Source organism: Peromyscus eremicus, chromosome 14, assembly GCF_949786415.1.
Source record: "Peromyscus eremicus chromosome 14, PerEre_H2_v1, whole genome shotgun sequence".
Lineage (NCBI taxonomy): Eukaryota > Metazoa > Chordata > Mammalia > Rodentia > Cricetidae > Peromyscus > Peromyscus eremicus.
Genome location: NC_081430.1, coordinates 8,465,575 through 8,492,249, shown reverse-complemented (window position 1 = coordinate 8,492,249; position 26,675 = coordinate 8,465,575). Strand labels below are relative to the sequence as shown.

Genomic DNA, 26,675 nt, shown 5'->3' with positions numbered 1-26,675 from the left:
AAGCACAATTGCATGATCTAGCCTGGAAACATGTACCACATACAGCAAATTCGATGAGAAACCATGTATCCAAAATACATTTTTGCAGCATAAATGAACTATAGTTGATAGCTCCCAATATTATGGAAAATCATCATGGTCTAGTTTTGATATATAATGTTATTGTCCACAAACTAATAAAATTTATTGTAAGCGTTATTTTAAAACAAAATATTAGTTTTGAGGGAAAACATCTTTATTTCGTGGGAATATAATGCTTCATTGGGAAAACATGTTTGGACAGAGTGGCTGGAAGTAAAAGCACATGACTTAACCAGAGCACGTGGAGATCAGAGAGAAAATTCCACCTGCCTTTTCCCACATGTGAAAACAGCACGGCCGAACTCTGGGGAGCAGACATCAGAAGCCGAAGGGGCCCTGTTCTTAGGGATCGCTTGAATGTTGTATTAAAAGTACCAGATGCTTGCTCTATGATTCTCAGGGGAGCTCCTGACCTGTGTTGAAGAGGAAAAGGGACAGCACCTAGCAAAGAATGATGGTCACTTTGACCCTATCATTTTCAGGTTTGGGAAGGAAGCCAGATCCCCACTGTGAGCACTCACAGTGGGGTAGGGGGTGGGCTGAGGAGCAATAAAAATGACACAGGACAGGCTTGGCCTTGTATGAGTCAGCTCTTCTAAACTCAAGGAAGCCTCTTCTGAACTAAATGACTTTGATTTGCCTCAGTGACAACATTTTCTGTGCTGCCTTTGGACCTATGCATACTGAACTAACTGACCTTCCCATAAATCCATTCTCTACTTAGCCATCACAGTGTTGTTTTTCCTCAGGGAGTTGTCCCCTGGTCATCCCACGCTGGCCTTGACCTCCCAGCTCTAGCCTCAGTCTCCCAAGTGCTGGACTTTCAAGCAGACACCACCAGGCCCAGCCTCAAGGCAACTTTTTAAAGTTAAATTAAATACACTTAAATTAAAATTAAAATGAGAAGTAAGTTTAATTTCTTCAGTTAATCTTACTCACCTGCCTGTAGTAATATAACCCATATTGCTGTTGGTTTTTCTTTTAGAGTCATAATATTTTTCTTTTCACCCTAAAATAATACCAAGTGATAGATAAATTTTCATGCTTTAGAATATAATTTTGTTCATTATATCCTATATATCACACATATAGGATAGACAAAGGTCAAGCGAGAGTATCTTAGTAGCTGTTCTGGTTACTGCAATAAAATACTCTAACACCTAATAAATGCTATTTTAACTTAAGGAAGAAAGGGTTTGTTTTGGCTTACAGTTCAGGGGTAGAGTCCATCAAGGAAGGAATAATGTGCTGTTAGGAGACTGGAGGTAGCTGGTCATTTTACACCCACAGTGAAGGTGTAGGAAGAGATGATGAACTGGTGCCCACCAGTGCTAGGCTCCCTTCCTCCATTTTACACAGTCCAGCTTTCCTGCCCAGGGAGTGGTCCCAAGCATAGGAAACAGATCTTCCTACATAAATTAATGCAATCCAGATAATCCCTCTCTGGGATTTGCAGAGACTCATTCCTGCCCAGGGAATGGTCCCAAACATAGGAAACAGATCTTCCTACATAAATTAATGCAATCCAGATAATCCCTCTCTGGGATTTGCAGAGACTCATTTCCTCAGTGAAAGTCTGGATTTGTCAAGTTGACAATTAACAGGAACCACCACAGGGGACTTGGGAAAGGAATAGGAGAAAGGACAAAAGATTGGGGAAAAGAGGAAGTATTCTTGTATTTCTATTCCTCGATAGAATTCAGAAAACTGCATTATATCATGAAAAGTCTACAGTTGGAACCATCTTCAAGAACCTTCAGGTTTTATTTGCCATTTCTCAACATGGACAGACATCTTACATATGGTTTCATGTGAAACAACCAGGTGAGATTTACGAGAGATTAGAATAGAGATTAAGATCATTTACCTTTACCTCCTCAAAACTGTTAAATTGGTTTGCTCTTTGCTTTTGGATATCATAGTATAGGACATAAAGGAGCCATGGATTTCGATTCTGCCATAAATTGAATTATTTATAAAATACGCAAGTTATTTTGTAACACTAAGATGATAAAACGTAATAATATTGGTGTTTCATGGAGTCCCCTGGGAATAATGGATAATTTCGTGTTTCTTGTATAGCCTTGGATATTGGTTAAAATACTAAAGCAACTACCCACTACACTTGAAGGTAAGTTTGAGATGATTCAAGAGAGTTTGGAATCATTTTGAAAGCAGAAAGTTACTCACGAAGCAATCAGAAGTTATAGACAGATTACTCCAAGAGGAGATATGTTTCCGTCAAGCAGAATCCATCCGTTGTGGGTTTTTATGGACGGGACTGTCGATTGAGGCCAGGTGTTGTGTAAGCACTGACCAATCTTGCCTCACTCTCACTGCACACCTCCTGTTGCTACAGGGCACTAATCCCTAAGCCAAGCAGGTAAAACACAGTGGGCTGCCTAAGAGAACAGTGATGTCACAGCTTGAGTGCGCAAGGGAAGCTGAGGAGAATTTACGGAATGGATAAAAGAAAAAGAGGCAAATTAATCAGGAAACCTAATATTTGTGTGTGCATTTTTGAGATAGGCTTTCACTATGTAGCCTTAGCTGGCTTTGAACTCACAATCCTGCCTCAGCATCCTAAAAGCTCATAGTTTTGTTCTGAGTAGAGAGTTAAATTTATCAACAGAAGAAATTTCCTAAGTCATGTAGACTATGAGCTTTTTAAGATGAGTTTTGAAGCTGACGAGTGCCCATTGTTATGCAGAGGTGAGCTGAACATCTGAAGCCATTTGAAACACAGTGCTGGCCTAAAAAGGAATTGCTATGACCCAGCACTCTGGAGCACACTCAGGACAGTCTGATAAATGAAATAAAATTTAGTACCATTTCTGCTGACCTGGGTAATGTGTGAAATGTATGTCTATGTCTGTGTTTATGAATGATAGGTGTACATGTGTAACTCTCTTCAAAACTCCCTTGAATCATCTCAAACCTACCTTCAAGGATATACTAGAAACACAAAATTATCCATTAATCCCAGGGGACTCCATGAAACATCAATATTTTTATATTTTATCGTCTTTCTGTTACAAAGTAACTTGTGTATTTTATAAATAATTCAATTTATGGCAGAATAGAAATCCCTGGCTCCGTTATGAAAGTTCTGCTGTCTCCTTTTCTTTGTTAGGGAACAATCTAGCAGGTATGTACTTTTATTCTTATTTAGAGATTATTTCCAATAATAATCAGTATCAAGAACCAGAATAGAAAAAACAACTAAACACTGGAATTCTGCGTGCTTTGAAGGAAGGTTCTAAGTGAAGCTCTCTATGAATTTAAGCAAACTGCTGAATTTCTCTGAATATCAGTTTGCTCATCTGCAGTACGGCTATAATCATCATCATCATCATCTTACAGGTTTGCTATTAATGTGTTAGTATAGTTATAATACAGCTACTTAGAATAATATCACTTGTATATACTCTTCATAGATCTTTCTAAGTATTAGGTTATTGTATTGTATTTATATCTAAGATATGCTTTGAATGACAATAAAGATCATCATATAAACACTTTGATAGGACTGATTTTTCTCAAAAATGAAACACCTTTTACTTCCAGAGACTGACTCCATGGGAATTAAGTAGCTGACCTATTCTATATAGGATAAGAAAGTAGAGCCTTGCTAACTTTAACCTCATTGGACTCATGTGGTATACAGATAAGATGTTACAAATTACTGTGAAAAGAAGAGAAACAGAGTAAGTTTGCAGGATAAAAAGAATACATTTTTCTCTACCTTTGGCTCTGTGTGTAATTTTGATCAGTAACTCACAATATTACTCTTTTTTTGTGATATGAACTGTACTTAGCCTCCCTTTAGTACATTGCAATAATAATCATCAGGAAAACACTGGAGAAGGAATTGCTTGGGATTTCTGACTTGTGGAAAGACCACACCTAAAACAGGTAGATCAGAAGCTCTCCACTTACTAAGATTAGTTGAGTACGGGCTAAGCACTGTTAAGTACTTAGAAGAGAAGGTTAATTGCAGGTCTTTATTTTCTTTTATTTATTTAAGAATTTTTTTTGTTCATTTTATGTATCAACCACAGATCCCCCTCTCATCCCTCCTCCCACTCCGCCTCAGCCTTACCCCTGACCCATCTCCTATCCCCTCCTGAAGGCAAGGTCTCCCATGGGGAGTCAGCAAAGCCTGGTATGTTCAGTTGAGGCAGGACCAAGCCCCTCCCCCCCATCAAGGTTGAGCAAGGCCTCCCACCATAGGCAATGGGCTCCAGAAAGCCAGCTCATGCACCAGGAGTAGATCCTGATCCCACTGCCAGGGGCCCTCACACTATTTTAAGCATCTTTGCATGTTTTCATTTATAAGATGAACGAAGTTGGCATGGTCTAGGGGTTTGGTCACTTAATAAGTGGCTTCCAGTCACTTTCCTTGTGCTAAGCTTCTTGAGGCCAGCCCAGAAGCCAACGTTTTTAGTAAATGGCCACATTGTCCTTGTGGCATTCCAAAGGCTTTAAACACTCCACGGATTCACAGAGGAAACCGCTTCACAGTTTCCTAAAGTGAGGATTTGCATTTAAGTAACTGAATGTAGGAGTCATGAAAAATTTGGCAACAGGAAGAGGTTTCAGAACATAGAACAACCAACAAAATTCAAAAACCCAACACTCAATGAGATGAAGATGTTTCTGGTAGTGTGTATCCATGCAGCTCTACTGCAGTCTTGGTTCTGAATACATAGCATGCATATTTGTACTGTGCATGCTGTCACACCTCCTGTGACAAGGAATGCTGTCTAAACTACCTTTGTTCAGATTTGAGATTATAGAGTAGGTTACGTATTACAGTGTTTTAATGTGCATGCACAGTTTTTCCTTCTTGAAAAAATGTCATAGCTTAATTACAAACAACACTTTTAATATTAATTTTTCTGTTGTAAACTTTCAGTATATACTTATCAAATTAGTGCCTATTTATAGTGCTGTGTTGTAATAGAATTTAAAAATTACTAAATTTTTATTTAAAAATGTAAAATTTTAAAAATTCTATTTGTGCTGCTAACTTGGGTTTTAAAAGAAATTCATAAGCAAATTTGAATTAGGAGCAGGGATAGAATTTTTCAACAGTTTTTCAGTTTATCTTAAACATAATTCTGCCCTGTTTTGCTTTGTAATTATGTGACATGGCATTGTGAATGCTGACAGCTGTAAATCATGACATTGATCACCATGAAAATACATTGCAGATCCTACACTATGTACCAAATATTCAATCAAATGTCATTCTTTATTTCAAAACAGTTAAATTCATTGTATTAACATGCAAATTTGCTTTTATCTTTAATGAATTATAAAATTATAGGCATCTTAAGTATTGTACTAAAATTAATTTCTTTATAATTTATTATCAGTATATTTTTATTCTATCCTATTTTATGTACCTATATATACCTAAAGTATTATAAAACTTTCTTAAACCACAAAATGTGGTGACATTATGAACATTGAAAATATATTTGGAAATATATATATATATATATATATATATATATATATATATACACACACACACACACACACACATGCATGCAATAACAATTAATGAAAAAAGGAGTCATGAATTTGAAAGAGATCAAGGAAGGGTATATGAAAAAAGTTTATATGGAGGAAAGGGAAATGAGAAATGTTGTAATCATATAACAATATTAAAAGTTTTTTTTTTTTTTGAAAAAGTGTTGTGAGTGGAAGAAGATTGGGAAGGCCCCCTTGACTCCATCCTCAGAGATCACTGTGACCCAGACTTTGCTGGAGCCCTGGCTTGTCTACAGAGGGTCTTCCTCTAGTCACACCTACCTACAGAGGGTCTTCCTCTAGTCACAACTGCCTACAGAGGGTCTTCCTCTAGTCACAACTGCCTACAGAGGGTCTTCCTCTAGTCACACCTACCTACAGAGGGTCTTCCTCTAGTCACAACTGCCTACAGAGGGTCTTCCTCTAGTCACAACTGCCTACAGAGGGTCTTCCTCTAGTCACAACTGTCTACAGAGGGTCTTCCTCTAGTCACAACTGCCTACAGAGGGTCTTCCTCTAGTCACAACTGCCTACAGAGGGTCTTCCTCTAGTCACAACTGCCTACAGAGGGTCTTCCTCTAGTCACAACTGCCTACAGAGGGTCTTCCTCTAGTCACAACTGCCTACAGAGGGTCTTCTGTAGCTAGAGTTTTCCTGCCTGGCCCACGGTCAGGACAAATCTCTCTCACCTGCCAGTCCCACAGCCACTCAGACCCGACCAAGTAAACACAGAGACTTATATTGGTTACAAACTGTATGGCCATGGCAGGCTTCTTGCTAACTGTTCTTATAGCTTAAATTAATCCATTTCCATTAATCTATACCTTGCCACATGGCTCATGGCTTACCGGCATCTTCACATGCTGTTTCTCATCATGGTGGCTGGCAGTGTCTCTCTCACTCAGCCTTCCACTTCCCAGCTTTATTCTCCTCCTTGCCCCGCCTATACTTCCTGCCTAGCCAACGGCCAATCAGTGTTTTATTGATTAATTAGCAACACATTTGCCATACATCCCACAGCACTTCCCCCTTTTTTTTTTCAAAAAGGAAGGTTTTAACCTTAACAAAGTAAAATTACATATAATTTGGGAATTTGGGCATAGCTTCTCTTACTACTTCCTGCTGGAAGGGGGCGCTGTATCTTATGGGGAAACAAAGAATATTTTAGAATTATGGAATAGTCCATGAGGCTGTATCGTCTGAGCCAGATGCCTTCAAACCATTCTGGATGTTAGATCATCTGGGCCATGGTGTCATCGGAGACCTTTCAGGAGGTCTTGGCTGGTCAAACCTGATGTATCTTAATCTGGAACAAATCCATAGCCTTTGGCTTTCTGTGGGAACAAAAGCAGAGACTCCTTTCCAAAGTAACATATCCTTACATCGAAATTTTGAAGTCAAGGTATCTTTAAAATATGCATATTGGTTTAACTCAGCTTCCTTTACAATCAAATCTCTCTCTGCAGTTAAAAGTCCCAAAGACAACACAATCCAGATTCTCTGTGTAATATCCATTTTTACGTGGCTTTTTTTTATACTACCTTTACTGTCTCTTTAAAGACTTTATTTTTTAAAACTATGTATTTGTTTCTATAACTCTATATATCACCTTTTTCTCTCTCTTTCAAGCCTACGTATCTTTTACACACATTGTAAACTATTACATCTGAATCTGTCTTATTTAAACTGCAGCAGCCGTGGCTGCTGGCTCCGCCCACCTCAGCTTCCCAACATGGCTACGTTTACCGCCAGCTCTGGGAGCTATCGTGGGTCTATGCTTTTATCCAAGCAGCGTGTAGCCCAAAAACCTCTTTTTTTGTTTTGTACCTGCAAAGGCTAAATCCACCACGCAGCTTAATGTGCTACTTGCAGAGGCCTGATTCCCGCCATACTGCAGGTTGAGCACGCACGCCAGAACCCACAAGTAGCTGAAACCAGCAGCTGCCGCTCATTTGAGAGAGACAATTAGGAAGCTGTTTTTAGCTCCGTTTTAGAATCTTTTTTTTCAGTTTTTAGGTGGAAACTCTTGCCACCACGTTGGACGCCATTTGTAGCTAGAGTTTTCCTGCCTGGCCCACGGTCAGGACAAATCTCTCTCACCTGCCAGTCCCACAGCCACTCAGACCCGACCAAGTAAACACAGAGACTTATATTGGTTACAAACTGTATGGCCATGGCAGGCTTCTTGCTAACTGTTCTTATAGCTTAAATTAATCCATTTCCATTAATCTATACCTTGCCACATGGCTCATGGCTTACCGGCATCTTCACATGCTGTTTCTCATCATGGTGGCTGGCAGTGTCTCTCTCACTCAGCCTTCCACTTCCCAGCTTTATTCTCCTCCTTGCCCCGCCTATACTTCCTGCCTAGCCAACGGCCAATCAGTGTTTTATTGATTAATTAGCAACACAATTGCCATACATCCCACAGCAGTCTTCCTCTAATCACAACTGTCTACAGAGGGCCTTCCTCTAGTCACAACTGCCACAGCTGCCACTGGCTCCTGCAGCCTCCCTTTGAGTGTGTACTTTTCAGTTTTTGAGTACAACCCAGAAGGATTTCTGCATACTGCCTTGTATCATGTCATCATCTCCCCAGCCCAACGTCTGTTAAATGGCCTTTTATGCTTGCTTGTGAACTCAGTCTTGAGTAGAGAAGTCTAAAGTAGAGTACCTAAAGAGCAGACAAAAGGGGGGCTTTCGCATCCAGCAACTGGAAGGTGCTGAATCTTACTTAGGTTTCTAGGGAATATCAGAGCTACAACGCCACCTTCACCACAATGGCTAGAAGCAGCTAATGTGCTCTAGACAACAACTAGAGCAGAGATGAGGGAGAGCCAAGACTAGAAGAAGAGAGACTCAAGAGCTGAGTATAAGATTGCAGATCCCAGCCACTGAGGAGTTCAGTCGAGCCACTGGAGTTAAGATCTGAGACCTGGCATCTGAATCTAACTGCAGCTGTGTGCAGAGTCACACATTCAAAGTTTTGTAAAGTTGAGGACTTCTATGTTTGAAAGTAATAGATCTCAGGGCCCAGAACCATAGTCTACTCTTGAAAACACAGAGAAATAAACCTTCAACTTGGCACCAATAATGCCACAGTGAGACTTACATGTATAAATCTTTAGCTTAGGTCTCACACCCTGAGGAACTAAAGGCCTATGAGCTTGAAGCATAGTTCATAAGCTCCTGTCACTACTCATGATTTCCCTATGAGCTTGAAGCATAGCTCATAAGCTCCTGTCACTACTCATGGTTTCCAGCCAAGTTAAAGAATGCTCTACACTTTTGTGCCAAATTCATATATAGTACTGAAAGTTCCAGAAAGCTCTACTGTGGTGTTTATGCCAACGATAAGAGATAGGCACAAAGCTTTGAGAGACAAACACCAACAATATAAGACTCTGGTAATGAACTCACTAATGGAAACTAAACTTTAAAAGTCAGAAACCAGCAGTAACGTGTGTTTATCAGAAAGAGCTTTTACAGAAATTCCCTCTAGGAAAATTTTGCTAAGGGACTTGCTACAAATATTGCATATTTATTATGCAATGTATGCAAAAAATTGAGGCCTGTGAGGGAAATGATTTAACTGAGGCATCCATTGAGTCTCTCTGTGCACTCTGGTAAGTGGCACATATTGTATCATATTTTATCAGGTGTTGACATCTCAATATATTTATTATACTTTTAAGCAAGTTCCAGGAAAGAACAATTTTAATAAGCTATACTTACACAGTAGAACTACAGATCCTGGAACACAAATGGGATTCAGGGAGATGAGCTTCCCTGAGGCCTGTGCTATTACTAAAAAGTAAATATTAAAATGTTAGAAAAACGCTAGGATAAGTACCTTACCACTCGGGAAAGAGAATATGAAGCATAAAAAAAATCTTGTCATTGCCTTTAACCACTGAGTAATATTCCATTGTGTAGATGTACCACATTTTCTTTATCCATTCTTTGGTTTAGGTGTATCTAGGATGTTTCCAGGTTCCGGCTATTAAAAATAATGCTGATATGAATATAGTTGAGCAAGGGTCCTTGTGGTACAATTGAGCATCCTTGAGTATATGCCCAAGAGTGGTATCACTGGGTCTTAGGGTAGACTGATTCCCAATTTTCTGAGAAACCACCATACTGAAGTTTTCAGACAAATGAATAGAACTGGAAAAAAATCAGCCTGAGTGAGGTAACCCAGACTAAGAAAGACAAACTCAGTATGTATTCATTCATAAGTGGATAATAGATGTAAAACAAAGGATAACCACGGCCCCAGAGAAGCTAGGTTTCAAGGATCCTAAGAGGACTGCATGGATAGCCCTGGGAAGGGGAAATAAATGGGATCTCCTGGGTAAACTAGGTGTGGAGAGGATGGGTGATGGGAACATGAGGAATCAGGATGACTGAGTTAGGGGAGGGATGGAGAGAGAGAGAGAGAGAGAGAGAGAGAGAGAGAGAGAGAGAGCAATGGAAGTTGAGGGAGGCATTATGGGGTGCCAGGGAAATTCCCAGGAATCCACAAGGATGACCCCAGCTAAGACTTATAGCAATAGTGGAGAATGTGCCTGAACTGCTCTTCTCCTGTAATCAGATTGGTGAATACCCTAACTGTCCTCATAGAACCTTCATCCAGTAACTGATGTAAGCAGATGCAGAGATCCACAGCCAAGAACTGGGCTCCAGGAGTCCAGTCAAAGAGAGGGAGGAGGGATTGTATGAGCAAGGGAGCTCAAGATCATGACAGGGAAACCCACAGAGACAGCTGACTGAAGCTTGTGGTGGGAGCTCACAGACCCTAGACTGACTGCTAGGGAGCCTGCATGGGACTAACCTAGGCCCTCTACTTGTGGGTAATAGTTGTGTAGCTTGGTCTGTTTGTGGAGCCCCTAGCAGTGGGACCAAGATCTGTCCCTGATGTGTGAGCTGGCTTTTTGGAACCTATTCCCTATGGTGGGATGTCTCACTCAGCCTTGATGCAGTGGGAAAAGTGCTTGGTCCTACCTCAACTTGGTATGCCATGCTTTGTTGACTCCCATGGTAGCCTGTCCCTTTCTGAGAAGTGGATGGGGGGGAGGGATAGAAAGGAGGTAAGGTGAAGGAATGGGAGATGAGGAGGGAGGGGAACTGTGGTTGATATGTAAAATAAATAAAAAATTTAATAAAAAATATTTAAACATAAAAAAAATCTTGTCATATGTGAAAGCTATAGAAATGACACTAGAGAGGAAGACTTTGGAAAAGGGAGCTACTTAAGTCTCAGTAACAAGCTGGCTACAAAAACACATAGTCTATTACCTGCCAAACTCCATTTCTCTAAGATACTTGAACATTCTCTGGCTTTGACTAAATCCAAGCAAAAACTCAAAAAGAATGAAGAGTCTATGGGAAACTAAGAAAATAACATTAATTCAAGAGGGAAAGATCATATGTCAATTGAAGAGGAATGTCTGAGTTACAGCTGAGACTAGGATGGGTAGACTAGACAGTTGAAATGTGGTCTAGTATTTATTGGAGTGGTATCATGATCAAGCTAATTGGATTTTCATCAAAAAAGACACCTTCCACAACAAGGAGCACTTGGGCGAGAGTGAGGATCATAATGTTGGTAAATTATATATTTTCCTAGACTCCCACAAAATTCCAGAGATTAGATTTGGCCAAGCTGCTGATCACTGTGTCCTACTGGGGATCTTGGAAGACCTTAAGACAAAAGCAAACATTTATTATCTAACTTAATAAATAAAAATGGATTCTGGGTGAAGGTCTGAGGGGGAAGAATATTCATTCCATCTCTGGGCATTACATACAATTCCCATCAATAAATGTAATGTAACTCTCTAGATCTCAAGGGAAAATTATTTTTAAACCTAAGAGTGTGAACCTAGGAACTCTGAAGTGCTAAAAAATTTATAAGGTGACCAGAGACCTGTTGCTTAAAAAACACTAACTTATAATCAGACTAATGTTGCTAACTGGTATCTATTCTAACTTGTTTTAGATACTGTGTCAGTTTGAATGCAAATGACCACCCAAGACTCACATGTTTAAATATTTGGTCCCCATTTGGTAGAACTGTTTTGGAAGGATTAGGAGGAGTGGACTTGTTGGAGGAGGTGTGTCACTGGGGATGGATTTTGAGGTTTCAAAAGGCTTATTCCATTTCAAGCTAGTTCTCTCTGCCTCAGAATTTGAGGTTGAGATGTGAGATCTCAGTTGTTCCTGCCATCATGCCTTTACTTCACCATCATAGACTCTAACCCTCTGAAACCGTAAGTTCAATTAAATGCCTTAGTGAGGGCATTTTGAACAGCACTAGAAAGTAATGAATAAAAGTACTGACCACTATTCTCCCCCCTTATGAGAGAGGTTGATGGCAACTTATCATGCTTTTGTATCAAATTGTATGATCAGAGTGAAATCAGTAGGTATCACAGTGTTATTTAAACATCTCAGGCTACAGACTCTGGTGAATACCACAAAACACACACAAATTATGATACTAGGACTTTTTTCAATCTTCAAACATTTGAAAGAATAGAAAAAAAAAAAGAAACAAGTTAGAAGAATTCTTTCATTTCATATGCAATGTAGACTCAGGAACAATGGAATTATATACAATTAATATTATCTTGAGTAGAGTTTTATCAGTGGCCATTTCATGAATTTGGTTTTCCATGCTGACCTTTTTCAGAGATTGCTTAAATGACTGTTTTTACATTGTAGATTCTGCATGCTTGATCATGGTGCTAGACAAAATAACACATCAATTTAGCATAGTATGCTGGACAGCAGTGGCACATGCCTTTAATCCTAGCACTCGGGAGGCAGAGCCAGGTGGATCTCTGTGAGTTCGAGGCTGGCCGGGGCTACAGAGTGAGTTCCGTGAGTTCCAGGAAAGGCGCAAAAGCTACACAGAGAAACCCTGTCTCAAAAAACAACGACAAAAAAAATTAGCATAGCCCTTAGCATGATAATTATAGTGGCCCTTAGAGGAAGAGCAAGTGCTGAAAGGTACACTCACAAGAGAGAAGCTTCACAAATGGCAGTGGTTACCACTTTTGGAGAAGTGTGCATTAGTGTTTCTATTGCTGGGATAACAACCATGACCAAAGCAACTTGAGGAGAAGTTAGTTTAGCTTGCAGTTCCGTATCACAGTCCATCACTGAAGAAAGTCAGGGGAAGAACTTGGAGGCGTAAACTAGAGCAGAGACCATGGAAGAATGCTGCTTATTGGCTTGACACGGATTGTTCAGCCTGCTTTACTGTACAGCTCAGGACCAGGAACATAGGCATGGCACCACTGCTGCTTCCACTGCAGGATGGACCCATCCACATTAGTCAGTACTCAAAAAAATTCCCCGTAGTTTTGCCCATAGGCAAACTTGATGGGGGTAGTTTCTCAATTGATGTTCCCTCTTCCAAGACAACACTAGCTTGTTTAAGTTGATACAAACTCCCACAAAACTAGCTGCATAATAAGGAGAATATCGAATGTTGTGGAATATTTAATTTTGCAAAGATTGCTACATTTGTTTATTCTGTGGAATATTACATTAACTGTGTAAAGGTGTGGTGCATTTGTTTATGTTGTATTTGTTTAACCATGTAAGGATGTGTGTCTAATTATGTAAAGATGCGTTGAATTTGTTTCACCTTGCCTGCCTAAGGCACCTGATTGGTCTAATAAAGAGCTGAATGGTCAATAGCTAGGCAGGAGAGGGATTTGTAGGCTGGCAGGCGGAAAGAATAAATAGGATGAGAAATCTAGGCTCAAGGGAAGAAGAGGAATGAGAAGAAGAAGAAGAAAAGAGGAGAGAATGAAGGAGAGACCAGGGGCTAGAAGCCAGGCAGTCTCCAGACAGACAGACAGACAGACAGACAGGAGAAGCAGTAGAAGTAAGTTATACAGAAGGAAGAAAGGTTAAAAAGCCCAAGCAAAAGTTAGATAAAGAGAAACAGGTTAATTTCACTTAAAAGAGCTAGGCAAAAAATGAGCCTAAGCTAGGCTGAACATTTAAAACTAATAAGAAGTCTCCATGTCATGATTTGGGAGCTGGGTGGTGGCCCAAAAAGAGAAAGCCTGGTACAATGGAGGTGCTCATATATAGTGGCAGCTGTGGCCAATGCTTCAGAAATCCTTCCAGATATGCTGAGAGAAGTGTTTACCATCTTTTAAGATCCAAGAAGACTCTGGAGATCATTTGACTCCTAGAAAACAAAAGTTACTAGAAATAGCTAGAAAGTTTCTGGCTGAAGGACCCCCAAGTTAGTCAATGTTTTTTGTTTTGCACCTGTGAAATAACAGTGAAAGGAGATTGAGGAGATAGTATCCTTTTCCATGACCTTTGATGAAGATGTGCGTGTGCTGGAACACACACACACACACACACACACACACACACCCTCATCAAAATCAGTCAGTTTGATCTTGATAATAGTCATATTAAATCATATCCCATCAATGACAAGAATGAGTCCTCTGTTCCATGAAAACCATGAGTCTTTTCCTCTTATACTTCTTCATGAAATAACATGTAACTACAGCAGAGAAGGGAAGTCAATTTCTAAAGTCTGAATTTCAACAGGTCTAATTTTTTAAAAATAACATAACTAACCTCTAATATTCATAAGGAAACTATAAGATGTAGACACTGAACTGATGTTTAGAAACATCTGGGTGACTTGTCTCTCTGTGCCAAAGCTGTGATAACTAACCTGAATAGCTTCTGGAAGCCATTCACCCTCCGGCAGCTGCAGGAGCTCCAACAGTACCAGTCTTTCTGCCAAAGGCACCACAGCAGAGATACTGGAAGAAAGGGCAGCAGCATTCTGGAATTCATTCCCTCGCTGAGGTTTCAAAGCACTTGGCAAAATAGAGGATGTGGCTAGATGGGGGCCACTGGATGCCTTCTCCACATCCTCCTTTTCTGTGTTTGATAATAAAACACTTAAAAATAAGGTAATTGTGACTGATACTTGAGAGAAAATTGTGTGTGTGTGTGTGTGTGTGTGTGTGTGTGTGTGTGTGTGTGTGTGAAGGAGGGGGGGCGTCCAAAAGAGAGTTAAGAGAGAGGAAATATTTTCTTTAAATAAAATAGATTTAAGCTTATTTTTCACAAGTATGATCTAAAAACAGTCAACAACTTCATTCAGCTTCATGTTCCCAGGATGAATATAGAAAGTGGGTGAACTTTTGACATTGAAAATGGAGGCCAAAAATGGGATGCCAGAACCTGGAGCAGGGAGAAGGGAGCAGAAACAGGCCAGAAACAAACAAACACACAATGCTCTGCTCTGAAAGGCTGCCTTAATGGAAAATGCGCATGCTCACCCCTCTGGCCATTATGGTGTTAATGGCTGCTATTAGCTTCTGTTTACTGAAAGACACCCCTGGGCTTCCTTCATGTTTTGTGGATTTTGCAAGCAGAGATACCAGCCAACTGCCTGGATTCCAGTCTAGCCTTTCAAGGATTTTTTTTATATCAAATGTTTTATAACTATCTTGAGCAGAGATTAGGCATTTTTATTGTCCATTGTAAAAGCTGCCAAGAACCTTAACTTGGAGTTTTCTTCCTGCAACTTAATTCTCTGTCTGTGCAAATGTGACCTCCTCTTTTCATATTTTCCTATGGGGACTGAGGCAAGGAGCCTTTACATGCATGAGGTGCATGCAGCTCACTCTGACGTGATTAATGAAGCCCCTTGCCTCTGACCCAGGGGTGTTGTGTCTTCTGGCACCCATGAGTCTTCAGCATGCTAACTTTATTACATTATCAGGAGGGGGAAATCTCAGATCCTCAAAACTTGGCAGTATTCATCCATATACAATCTGGTTTGGGGAATGAGAAATGGGGTCTTGAGATACCTGAGAAAGGTTATAAAGCAGCTGTGGGATTTGAAGATAAACTGTGTAAAATAGGTAAATGAGAGCTTCCTTTAGCTCAGTCCATATCTCAGAGTCTCAAAGAAGCAAACTACATTATTCAGCAAATAATAAAAATAGAAATATATACTTGGGAGAAGCAGAGATATTGAACTCCAGGGAATGTAAAGAGAGTTGAACAAAAATTCTGAATACTCTATAATAATGCGAGAAGTGATAATTAACTCACCGCGGGAGCTTGCTGTTTACAAGGCAATTCCATACACAATATTTTATTTGTGTCTTATGAAACTCTTTTGAGATAGGCTTCTTTATTTCCTTAATTACACAGCAGAGAAGATTAAAGTTTAAGGTTGTATCACTTGCCAAAACCCCAAACTCCTAGTTGGAAAACAAACAGTATAGATAGACCTAAGGAAATTAAATGAACACCAAAATGAGAGCAATATTTGCCAATAGGCTTATGATGTTTTGTGACCAACTATCCCCTTTATTTTGAGAATCATCCACTTCAGTTTTGCTCCTCTGTAAACCCTTTTTTCTTGCTCATGAAGAAGAACAAACTTCTTATACTTACTCTGTGCACTTTAGCTACAACAGTCTTTTTCTCATTTTCTCCTACAAAGGGGCTCATATTCTTCCACTGCTTCTCTTCCATTCAATCCACTGCAACCACTACACTAAGATAAATAAATAAGAACCTCCAATCCCTTTGAATTCCAAATGTTATAAAATCTGCACACATTGTGGTAATCCTTAGAGCTCATCGTTTGTATTGTTATTTTTGTATGTTTGCTTTTGTGTATTTGGGACAGAGCCATAATATGTTGCCCTGACTAGTCTAGATTCCATCTGTAGACCAGGCTAGACTTATACTTGTGGTGATCCTTCTGTCTTATTCTTTTGAGCTTCACAATGACAGGTGTGCACCAGCAGGTTCAAATAGACCTGACCTTATGAAATGCTTTTGTCTTTTGATTGTGGAATAACTTTTCACTTACCCATTTTCATCTTTATTTCAAGTTACTATTGCTTTACCATTCTCATGGTTCTCTCATAAAGCCAGTGCTGGCTAGTTTTATTTCAACTGGACATAAGCTAAAGTCATCTGACAGAAAGAAACCACAATTAAGAAAATGCCTCCATAAGATCAGGTTGTAGGCAAGCCTGTATTACAGGGCGTTTTCATTAGGGAATGGTGGGTCAGGTCCCAGCCCATTGTGGATGGTACCTTCCCTGGGCTGGTGGTCCTGGGTTCTTTAAGAAAATAGGCTGAGCAGGCCATGAAGAGCAAGTCAGTAAACAATACCCTTCCATGGCCTTTGCATCAGCTCCTTCTTCCAGGTTCCTCCCATTTGAATTCCTGTTCTGACTTCCTTTGATAATGAACAGTGATATGGTAGTATAATCCAGATAAACTCTTGCCTCCCTGAGTTGCTTTGGTCACGGTGCTTCGTCATGGCAATGGGAACACTAAGACACCCATCTAGTTCTTTCACACATGGTGTTCTCTACTGTTTTTTCCCATCCCTTCCTTCTTTCTCAGTGGGCTTCCCTAGGCCTTCTCATATATGACCTTGATTTGATAACCACTCACTCTGCAATGGCACCTCACTCCGTATCACTGAGTCTGAATTCTTTCTTGAGCTTCAAACCTTTGTGCCAAAGTATTTAATTTATATCTCAGTATGAAACCCTATAGAATCCTATAGCTCAATTGTTCAGTATCAAAATACTCCATTTTCTCTCTAAACTTTTTTTTGTACTTGATTCCAGTATTAAATGAATCACACTGACTTAGGTGTACAAATTAAAATGCCTCATTTCTCTTCCTTAGATCTCAAATTTAATTGGAGAGTACATTTGTTCATTTTCCTCCAGAATCTCTCTCTCATGACTGCTATCCTCTTTTTCAATGTCTTAACTTCATATAGCTCTGCATATCAAACTGTCCCTTTCTTCAAGTACATTGTATGTATCATTCAGTATAAAATGTAATATTATTTCACTACCCCCAAAATTAGCATCTTTAGTGCATTCCAATGACAATAGACAACCTTGCCTAAAAGTACTCATACTGTCACATTTGTGATTATTCCTGAATTCTTCACACCTACTCTCTGGACTTATTTGCACAGCCATGTACACAGAAGTACACTAGACAGCGATAAGCATACATACTCACTAGTACCTTAGTTCATCCCTGATAAACAACATTCTTTCATCCTTATGTATCTGTTCTGATAACTACATGGACTCTGCTTCTCCAACCTCTTTGTATTATTGTCAGGTAAAATTAAAATCTCATTGCCTTTTACCTTCTACTCATATGAAACTGAGTAAAAATCCAAGAGTCTTAAGTACATCGTGTTCAAATGATTGATTTATTATTATGTACTATAACATGTCTCTCTGCATAAACTGTTGTCTTTTAAAATAAAAGTATTATACTATTCAATATCATATTACCAGATATAAAAATGAAGCCTAGGAAGAAAATATACCACATGCATGGTGCATGCAGTGATCGACGAAGGAAGAAAATTAAGTTCCTCTACTTGTATTTGTACTTTCTCTACTTTCTCCCTGTTTTATTCCCTAAGATGATGAGTGAGGTGGAGTCCAAAGCAACCTCTAATAAATATAGCAAAGTTTAAGCACAACAGATTTGAGGATGAGGCATATCGTTAAGATACATAAGCCTATGACTCCAGACAGCAGTAGGTTATCCAAAAGGCGTCTCAGAGAAGGCCCAGCATTGATGGTGTACCAGAAGCCAGATGCCTTGAACTTGACCAACAACACATTATGCAATGAACATTTACAAGTAAAGCTGAATGGACAAAAGGGTACACTGCATGACACACCACAGCTTCCAATGCCACTAAGACAAATGAAGAGGTGTTGGGGAGGCAGGAAAGATGGAGGAGGAGCAAAGTGATCCTGTTGTTTTGTGGTTTGTGTGGTAGTTTAAATGAAATTACCACACACACACACACACACACACACACACAGACACACACACCCCGCCAGAAACTCATAGGGAGTGGCACTATTAGGTGTGGCTTTGTTGGAGTAGGTGTGGCCTTGTTGGAGGAAGTGTGTCACTGGGGGCAGGCTTTGAGGTTTCTGATGTTTAGGATACTGCCCAGTGTCTTAGACCATTTCCTGTTGCCTACTAGATGTAGGACTATCAGATACTTAGCCAGCACCATGTCTGCCTTCATGCTGCCATGGTTCTGTCGTGATAATAATGAAATGAACCTCTGAAGTGTAAGTGAGCTTCCCCAATTATATTATTTTCCTCTATAAGAGTTGCCATGGTCATGGTGTTTCTTCATAGCAATAGAAACCCTAACTAAGACACCTTGTTTTGTTTTTAATTAATATTTTTAAATTTTTCCTTTTGGAGGAACATTACAGGGGTGAGAAGCCAATATGGAGGGACTGGGAAATGAGTCTGATTGAGGTGCATGATGTGAAATTCCAAAGAATCAATAAAAAATTGTGTTAAAAGAAAAAAAAAGAAGAAAAAAGAAACATAAGCCTTCGGAATATTTTTGTTGTAATTGGTGCCATTATTATAATTAATAAAATGGTTTATTACCATTTTAAGATGGAGATTACTACTTTTGTTTTATGTATGAAGAAATGGAAATTTGAAGCGATTGATTATGTAATTCCCTAAAGTAAATAGTAAACTATTTTTTACTTTCTTAGTTCTGGTCTAAAATAAACAGTAGGTTGTATTTTACTCCTCTGACACTGGTCATAGTAATGGTTTTCACCACATGCTTTTGTACACAGGAACATGGAATGACTGTCCTCTTCCATGGGCTGAAAGTGCAATGTAGTTGTCTGGGGAACTTGGGCCGAAGACATTTGTGTCTGTCCCTGCCAGTGAGACACAGTCTCAGAGGTAGCCACCAATTCCTAAGCTTGTTCCTCTTTCTTCTGCCAATTTCCAAAGGTGATGGCTGCTCTGTCACCCCAGGAGTTACAGTTGAATACAAAATTGAGCCTAACTCATGTTAGATCAGATTTTAAAAATGTAATAGGGCATACTTTATCCAGTTATCTAAGACCAAATCAAAAAGTCTGTAACAGAATTAGAAGTAGGAAACAGTTTATGTGATATTCTCCTTATACCTCCTGTCTATTTCCTGCATTCAATGTGAATAAATAGAGGGCACAAAATACATTTGATACTGAAAGTTTAAAATTTAAGCTTCATAGCTTCTGTTTCGTATCTCAATTCTAACTGTATAGAAGCTCACTAAGCTTTCTAGATCTTAGATCTAGTTAATTTTGGTGTGTGATGATTTTACTTATTTGCAAGGTTTTTTATAATAAAGTTTATCAGAAATAACTTTTAAAATTATAAATGTAATAGGAAGAGGGAACAAAAATACTGTTTTGTCAACATCCTAAGATAGTATGAGCATTTAAATCAAAGCAGATATTGCACTCATTTTGATCAATACTCCACAGAAGTCATACTTCAAAATTAGTCTATTGAAACACAAATTTAAATAAATTGATTTTGAGAGGCTAAAAATGTTAAATAAATTAATGCTAAAAACTCATCAAAATTACATGTCTACTGGGTGTAAAATAATGGGAAAATATACTTACTACCTTCTTTTACTACTGCAAGACTCAAGCATAGAATGAATGTGACAGATATACAAAAGACAAGCAGACAAGCAGGAAATTGAGCTTGAAGACTTTAGCAAACAGAGCCAGAGATGAGACAAAAAAAAATGTTATGCTGCCAACATACATTCCAGAAATACAGTCTGGGTCAGGGCCAGGAGCTGGCAAGTCCATCGATGTGAATCAGAAGAAATAAGGTCAGAAATGAGAGATGCATCTAAAATAGGTCCTCCAATGCAAATTTCAGGCCGATGGTGAGGGTAAAGTCAGAACACGGCAGGTAAGCCAAGACAGCGCAGTCAGAAGGCTTCAGGCAAAGGAGAAGGACAAGTTGTCGGAAATTAAACCACAGCAGTCGCCAGCTGTGCGGTGCTGGTCACCACCAGGGCCTTCATTGACTGCAGAGCACCTGGCACACTTCTGCACACTGACCCCCCGAATCTGTGTGATCCCAGGAAAGCAAGGCACACACCACAGCACTAGGACTCCAGTCCAGCTTTATCTGACACCAAATTATGTGTTCTCAGACAGTGTGTTAGCTGGCACTGTCCCATTTATCCATTCGACGGGCATGAAGAGAGTAATTACCAGTAAGTGCCTTGTCCTCCCAAAATAGAGCTGAGCTAACACAGGGCACGAGACAGAAGTAAAAGCAAATCTCAGCATGATAAATTAGAAAGAGGACTAGCATGTGATCTAATTTGTTTAACAATGAATTAGATACACGTACAGCCAGGGCGAATACACACACACACACACACACACACACACACACACAAATCATACACACACATGCACACATACAAGCACTGTGTGTGCATATATGTGGGTGCTCACACACACACCCACACTGTCAGGCTTCTTTTCTTTCTTTCCTATGTCATCTTGTATGGACAAAGCACAAAACATATCAAAAAGTCACAATTAGCTTTTCATGTCTGAAGAGAGGTTTCTTAAAGAGGGGAATAAATCTCTTAAAATGAGAAAAAGATGTCATTGTTAGATGCTTCATGGTTTTCTTCTTGTTGATGTCCTTTTCTGTCCCATGTATATATTTTTTCCCTTCTCCTCTTCATCCTTCTCCTCCCTCTCTTCTTCCCTCACATCTCTTTTCTTCTCCTTTTTCTTTTCTTGGTGTGTGGTTTGGGGGATTGAATCTAGAGCCTCAACCACACTAATCAAGCATCCTTCCATCCTCCTCCCAGCCCTCCGTGTGTGTAGTGAAGGAAAAGTGAGGGAGACTTGGTGAAGAGAATGAACGGACGGGAGCAGAGCATTGATGTCTGCACGGTCATCAGACAGAGCACGGCTGAGCTTCATGAACGACCATCCCGGTGCGCTGGAATGGGGGCCTGTGCGTGGTGGTATAAAAGGATTCATCTGAAGCTGTTCTCTCCTTCCGCAACCTACCCTGTCTCTCTACCGTTCTCTAGTTCTTTCTACAGAACTGAAGCCCTCCCTTCGGTTTCTATCAACTGGCCTTAGGAAGACTACTGTTGTGCTCCCATGGGGAAAGACAGGTCTGGCCTCTCCAGTTTCTCCCTTGACCTACACATACCTCATCATGTCAAGACTTCTCATTAAAAAACTCCCTGCTTCCACCTTAATCGCAATCAGCCTGAAGCAGATAGGACAGAAATACTGCCCCAGCTCCCAGAGATTTGGAGTGAAGGGGTTGCCATGAGGAATGAATGGGAACTGCTATTTTTGCCTAATCTTGAAAATATGGACACTTTTCACAAGATAATTTCAGTGGTTCATCTCAACCACTGACGTTCATGAAATAAGGAGTGAGTTGCAGAAAAGTAGTACATTTACCTGAAAAGAAAATTTACATCCTACCTTCAAGAAGTCAAGACCTGGGTCATCTTTCAAAAAAAGAAGCTAATCCTCAGAGGAGGAATTCCTCACCCACTATGGGGTGTGGTGATATTTTATTTGTGCTGAAATGTGATATTTTATTTGTATGTTAATAAAGTTTGCCTGGAGATCAGAGGTCATAGTCAGCCATAAACTGAAGTCAGGCGGTGGTAGCACACGCCCTTAATCCCATCACATGGCAGGCAGGTGGTGATGCCTTTAATCCCAGTACCAACCATAGAGACCTGGAGGTCTGTATAGACAGGCAGTGACAAGGAAGTTGTGTGTCTGGTTAGAGCCAATGAGAAGGCAGAACAGGAAGACAATAAAGGCGCAGGTTAGACAGAAGAAGCTCTTTCTTGGGAAGCTACAGTGAGGTGGTGAGCTAAGGTTAGTTGGCGGCTATTGCTCTGATCTCTACGGCTTGCATCTCTGTATTTGGCTCTGTGTTTCCTATTTAATAAAACTGTTTAGAAATTCATCTACAATGGGGGGTTCCTATGTCACTCTAATTCCCCCGTGTCCTATAAAACCATTCAAATCTCAAGAGAAATTCAGAATCGAAATTGGGGATAGAAGGTCTCTTTAATTTTCCTCAGGACTGGCCTTGAATAAATGTTTCCTCCCAGGTGACAACCATTAACCTCAGATTTTGGGAACATTGGAGCCAACACTCTAGTTAGTGGCTACACTTTTTTTTCTCTGTCCTGCATGTAAAATAAAAAGAAAAAAAGTGTAGATGATAACTATGGCTAGTGGATTTTAGATTGATCTATGTTTTGCAACATTATATTTAAGAAATATAGACAAACAACTATTGTTTTGATCTTGTCATTTACCCTGCTGAGGATCCAAACCAGCTACTTTCTAGAAAGATTTATTCCTCAGGGAAGATAATTTACTTTCCACTCAGGATTATTATAGCTTTGATGAGGTAATGCTTATAAATTGTTTATAGTAAGGCAGTAAATATCACTTATTTGTGATGATCAATGCTTTATTAAGCACCACAATAAAATATTCCAAAGTGAAAGTCTATGTTTTTTAATTGAAAAAGATGAAAATCTTATACTTTATGTCACATTCTGTGATGTTTAATTTTGTCAGCTCGATTATTTTGAAAATCAGGTAGACTGGGATTCAGGATAGAATACAGGAGGGAAGTGAGAGTGCCTGCTATGTATGTATCTTTCTGTCTTCTTCTATCTTCTATCATCTAGCTATATCTTTTTCTTTGTCTCTTTCTCTCACCTCTTTCCTGGCTGTTATGGTGTTACATCGAAACCAAGCCAAAATAAAGATTTTATTCATTAACATGTTTGTTCACATATTTGTGAAAGCACACCTTCCCAGGTTATATCGTTAGACAGTAAGTGAGACAGGCATCTTCAGGGGCAGATTCTTGTGTTAATGGGCCTTCAAAGTATCCTTTCATTTGTTGTCAGCTAAAACTTTATGGTGCAAGGTGACTATGCCCAGAAGCATTCCTGTCCATCACTTTAATCTCCATGGTCTTAAGCTGAGCATGTTCAGGACTGGATCAGCCTGCACATATAGGATTCTTGAACAAAATCCCCATGTTCCCTTTGTTTGGGGAAATCATTTGCCTTCCATACAGGAAACTTTGGATTCTATCCCCAGTATATCTTAAAGTGGTCATAGCAGCACAGCACTGTAATCCCAGCATCCAAGAGGTAGGGGCCAGAGGATCCGAAGTTCAGTTTTATTCTTGGCTGTATCTAGAATTTGAGGGCAGCCTGGGATACATGAGATCTTTTCTCAAAACAAGTTAAAAAAAAGTTTGCTTATAAAGCTGAAGGTTTTTTCCCATGGACTCAATCTTGAGTACCTCTCTCCCGTGGAAGAAATAACCTGAATCAGAGTATTAGGCACCTTGGTCTTCAATTCACCATAATTTTGCATATATCTACACTGCCAGCTGCTATAAACAATATGAAATTTATGAATGTTTGGAACTGTTCCTCCCATAACCCAATACCTTTCAAAAATAATTCACATGCAGTAGAACACACTTTCTACACTGTAAACAGAAAGCCTAATCCAAAATGACAGCAAGCAGATAATGAACCATTTGGAAATATCCTGTCTCATGGACTCAGAAGACATTCCTACTCAAGACAAAACTTGGAGTCTCTTAACCCTTCACTGGGCCCTGAAGCCACAGCAGGAAGCATATAGCGAGCTATAATGAGATAAGCTCAATTCTACACACAGCAGGAGTGAGCGCTCTGTCTTGTAACAACAGTTCAGATGACTTTATATAAAGTGTGGAGACAGAAATTAGACTACCCTCCCACATCTCAATGAAAATGCTTCCCATGGAGTGACTCAGCCTGCAACCTTAAACAGGAGCCTGGTCACAGCATGCCCCAGGCAGCCACAGCAGGCGCCACATTAGCTGTCTGCAGCATGTGTGGGACAGCACCGCACTAAGGCAGCCGATTGCACAGGGGCGTTTACCTTGAGAGCAGGCTCCAGTCTCATAGCAGATAAAGAGGACCCTGACTCTTCATGTCCCAAATGTGGCACTTTTCTGCTTAATTACAAACAGTAAGTTCAAATGGCCAACACAGCATATTTATTCTAAGGTAATACAGCGATTGTAAACAGTTTTAGCAGTAAAAATTTTCCAGGCATTCTGCTTACTTCCCTAACATAACTTATTCAATTTGATATGTGTAATAATGATTACTTCCATTATTTTCATCATTTTATTGCTAAAGGTACAAAAAGTAATGTACAGAGATGTTAGGAAAGTTGTCCAGTGTCAGGTACAGGATTAGGATTTCTACACACACCTTCAGGGGTGCTGGTTGCTACAGGGAATGCTCTCACAGTTTCACGCTGTTCATCCGTTGTTCATTGGGAAAATAGCCAGGAGGTCTAGAGAGGTATCATAGTTACAAGTTCTATTGCAGTAATGTGGGGAGAATCCACAATCAGGTAAGAAATGAGAAGATGATCTTTGTTATATTCTCTGGGTTCAATTTGGACTTAATTTTGCTATGGGAAGGGTTTCAGATCATCCAATCTTCTTAAGTATCCAATAGCCATACTCCATTCCCTCAAAGCACACAAAGCACTTATTTAATATTTGACATGCATAGTCTTAGCTTGTTTCAAATTTAACTATGATCAACAACTTATTTTAAAAACTACCCATTAACGCATTTAAAATAACAATTCATTGTTGAAAGATTAAAAAAAATAAATATTAAGAATGTTAGTCCAATATGCTATTTCTCTGATAGACTATTAAGGAATGTTCATTCCTAATGTAATGTTAAATTGTAAGATGAAAACTCTGATCTCTAAGCTAATGGCATGTACTGAATGTTGAGAGAAGTATATGACTTGTAATCTTTACATGATGAGTGTATTTTCAGTCACTTTTGATAATGGCAATTTATTATGCAAGAATGCATTCTAATTATGATATGCTTTGCTTCTTAATTACCTGGGAAACTCCTGGAGGAATAAATACCATTTCTCTTGTTATCTTGATTTGAGAAAGAACAGCAAATCTGATGATCATAAGATCTCAACTAGTTTTTGCAGAGTTCACAATCAACCATCAGTTTGTCATCTGATAAATTCTCATACATAAATTCTTACTCTACACAATAATGAACTTATCCCAAACTACCTTACTGTTTAGTAAACTATCTTGATCTATAATTTGAAGAAGAACTAATTAAACATATTTGCTTAAATTCCTCACATCTTCTCTTCCTTTGGAATTTATTGTTGAGATTAGGTACTGCTGTGGAACACAATGCATTCAAGATCCCTTCTCTTGGTTCTTTTGGATAGGTTCACAGAAAGCAAAGGGAAACACCACCACCACCAAAAATAATAAAATAACCCTTCCTGTCTGGATCCTTCCCTTTATTTCCATTACCAGCAGTGTTTCCCAGGCTCAGTCTTATATCTGATGTCCCAGTTTCTTTTAAATTTGATAGATGATTTAATTTATCTCTTCTTTTTTTTTTTTCAATTTTCATATTAAAAGGCAGTTCTAAGTTGACCTACTTGTGAATATAAGAGATTCCACATTGCCTGCATCTGTCCACAGGACAAACAGGATCTGCGATCTGTTCTTATAATGAATCATACCTTGTTTAACAAAAATGTCAAATTAGATCATATCGTCGATATGAATACTTACACTCAGCATATTTCTGAAGTTGGGAAAATTCTGAGGGGCTGAGATGGGCCCATTTCTCCTGGTTTGTCATGGTGTAGGTGAGAAAGGCCTTCCAGACCAAAGGAGAGATTCCTTATCCAGGTGTTGGGCAGAGCTCTCTATGCTTCAAAGATTCTACACAGTGTGTTTCATGATGAACTACCTCAGGCTTTCAGAATATCCAATCTGACCACATGAAACTGCTGTGGATGTTTGTAGTTTCAATACTGGGTTAAAATACTGTGAAAAGAAAAACACGAAGATCAAAAGATTAGCAATATTGAACAAAGAAAAATGATAAGGAGAAAACGAAAAAGAGAAAATGGTAAGGTTTATCTGTCCTAACTAATACATTATGGATTAATTTTATTTTGCATATTTTCAATCTTTAATTGCCTCTTCTTTCTTTAATGGCATCCCATGTTCTTTCTCTAAAACCAAAT

At 39.4% G+C, this 26,675-nt stretch overlaps 1 protein-coding gene across 6 annotated transcripts in view; it reads right to left on the bottom strand.

Annotated features, from left to right (window-relative positions):
* Dgkb (diacylglycerol kinase beta) overlaps nucleotides 1-26,457 on the bottom strand; it is a 632,546-nt gene extending 606,089 nt beyond the window's left edge. For all 6 annotated transcript variants that reach the window (XM_059279660.1, XM_059279662.1, XM_059279664.1 and 3 more), the window contains exon 1: nucleotides 26,215-26,457. In XM_059279660.1, coding sequence (XP_059135643.1) covers nucleotides 26,215-26,284 — 70 coding nt within the window. In that variant the 5' untranslated portion in view covers nucleotides 26,285-26,457. The remainder of the gene's footprint in view (nucleotides 1-26,214) is intronic.
* Nucleotides 26,458-26,675: the final 218 nt, after the last annotated feature.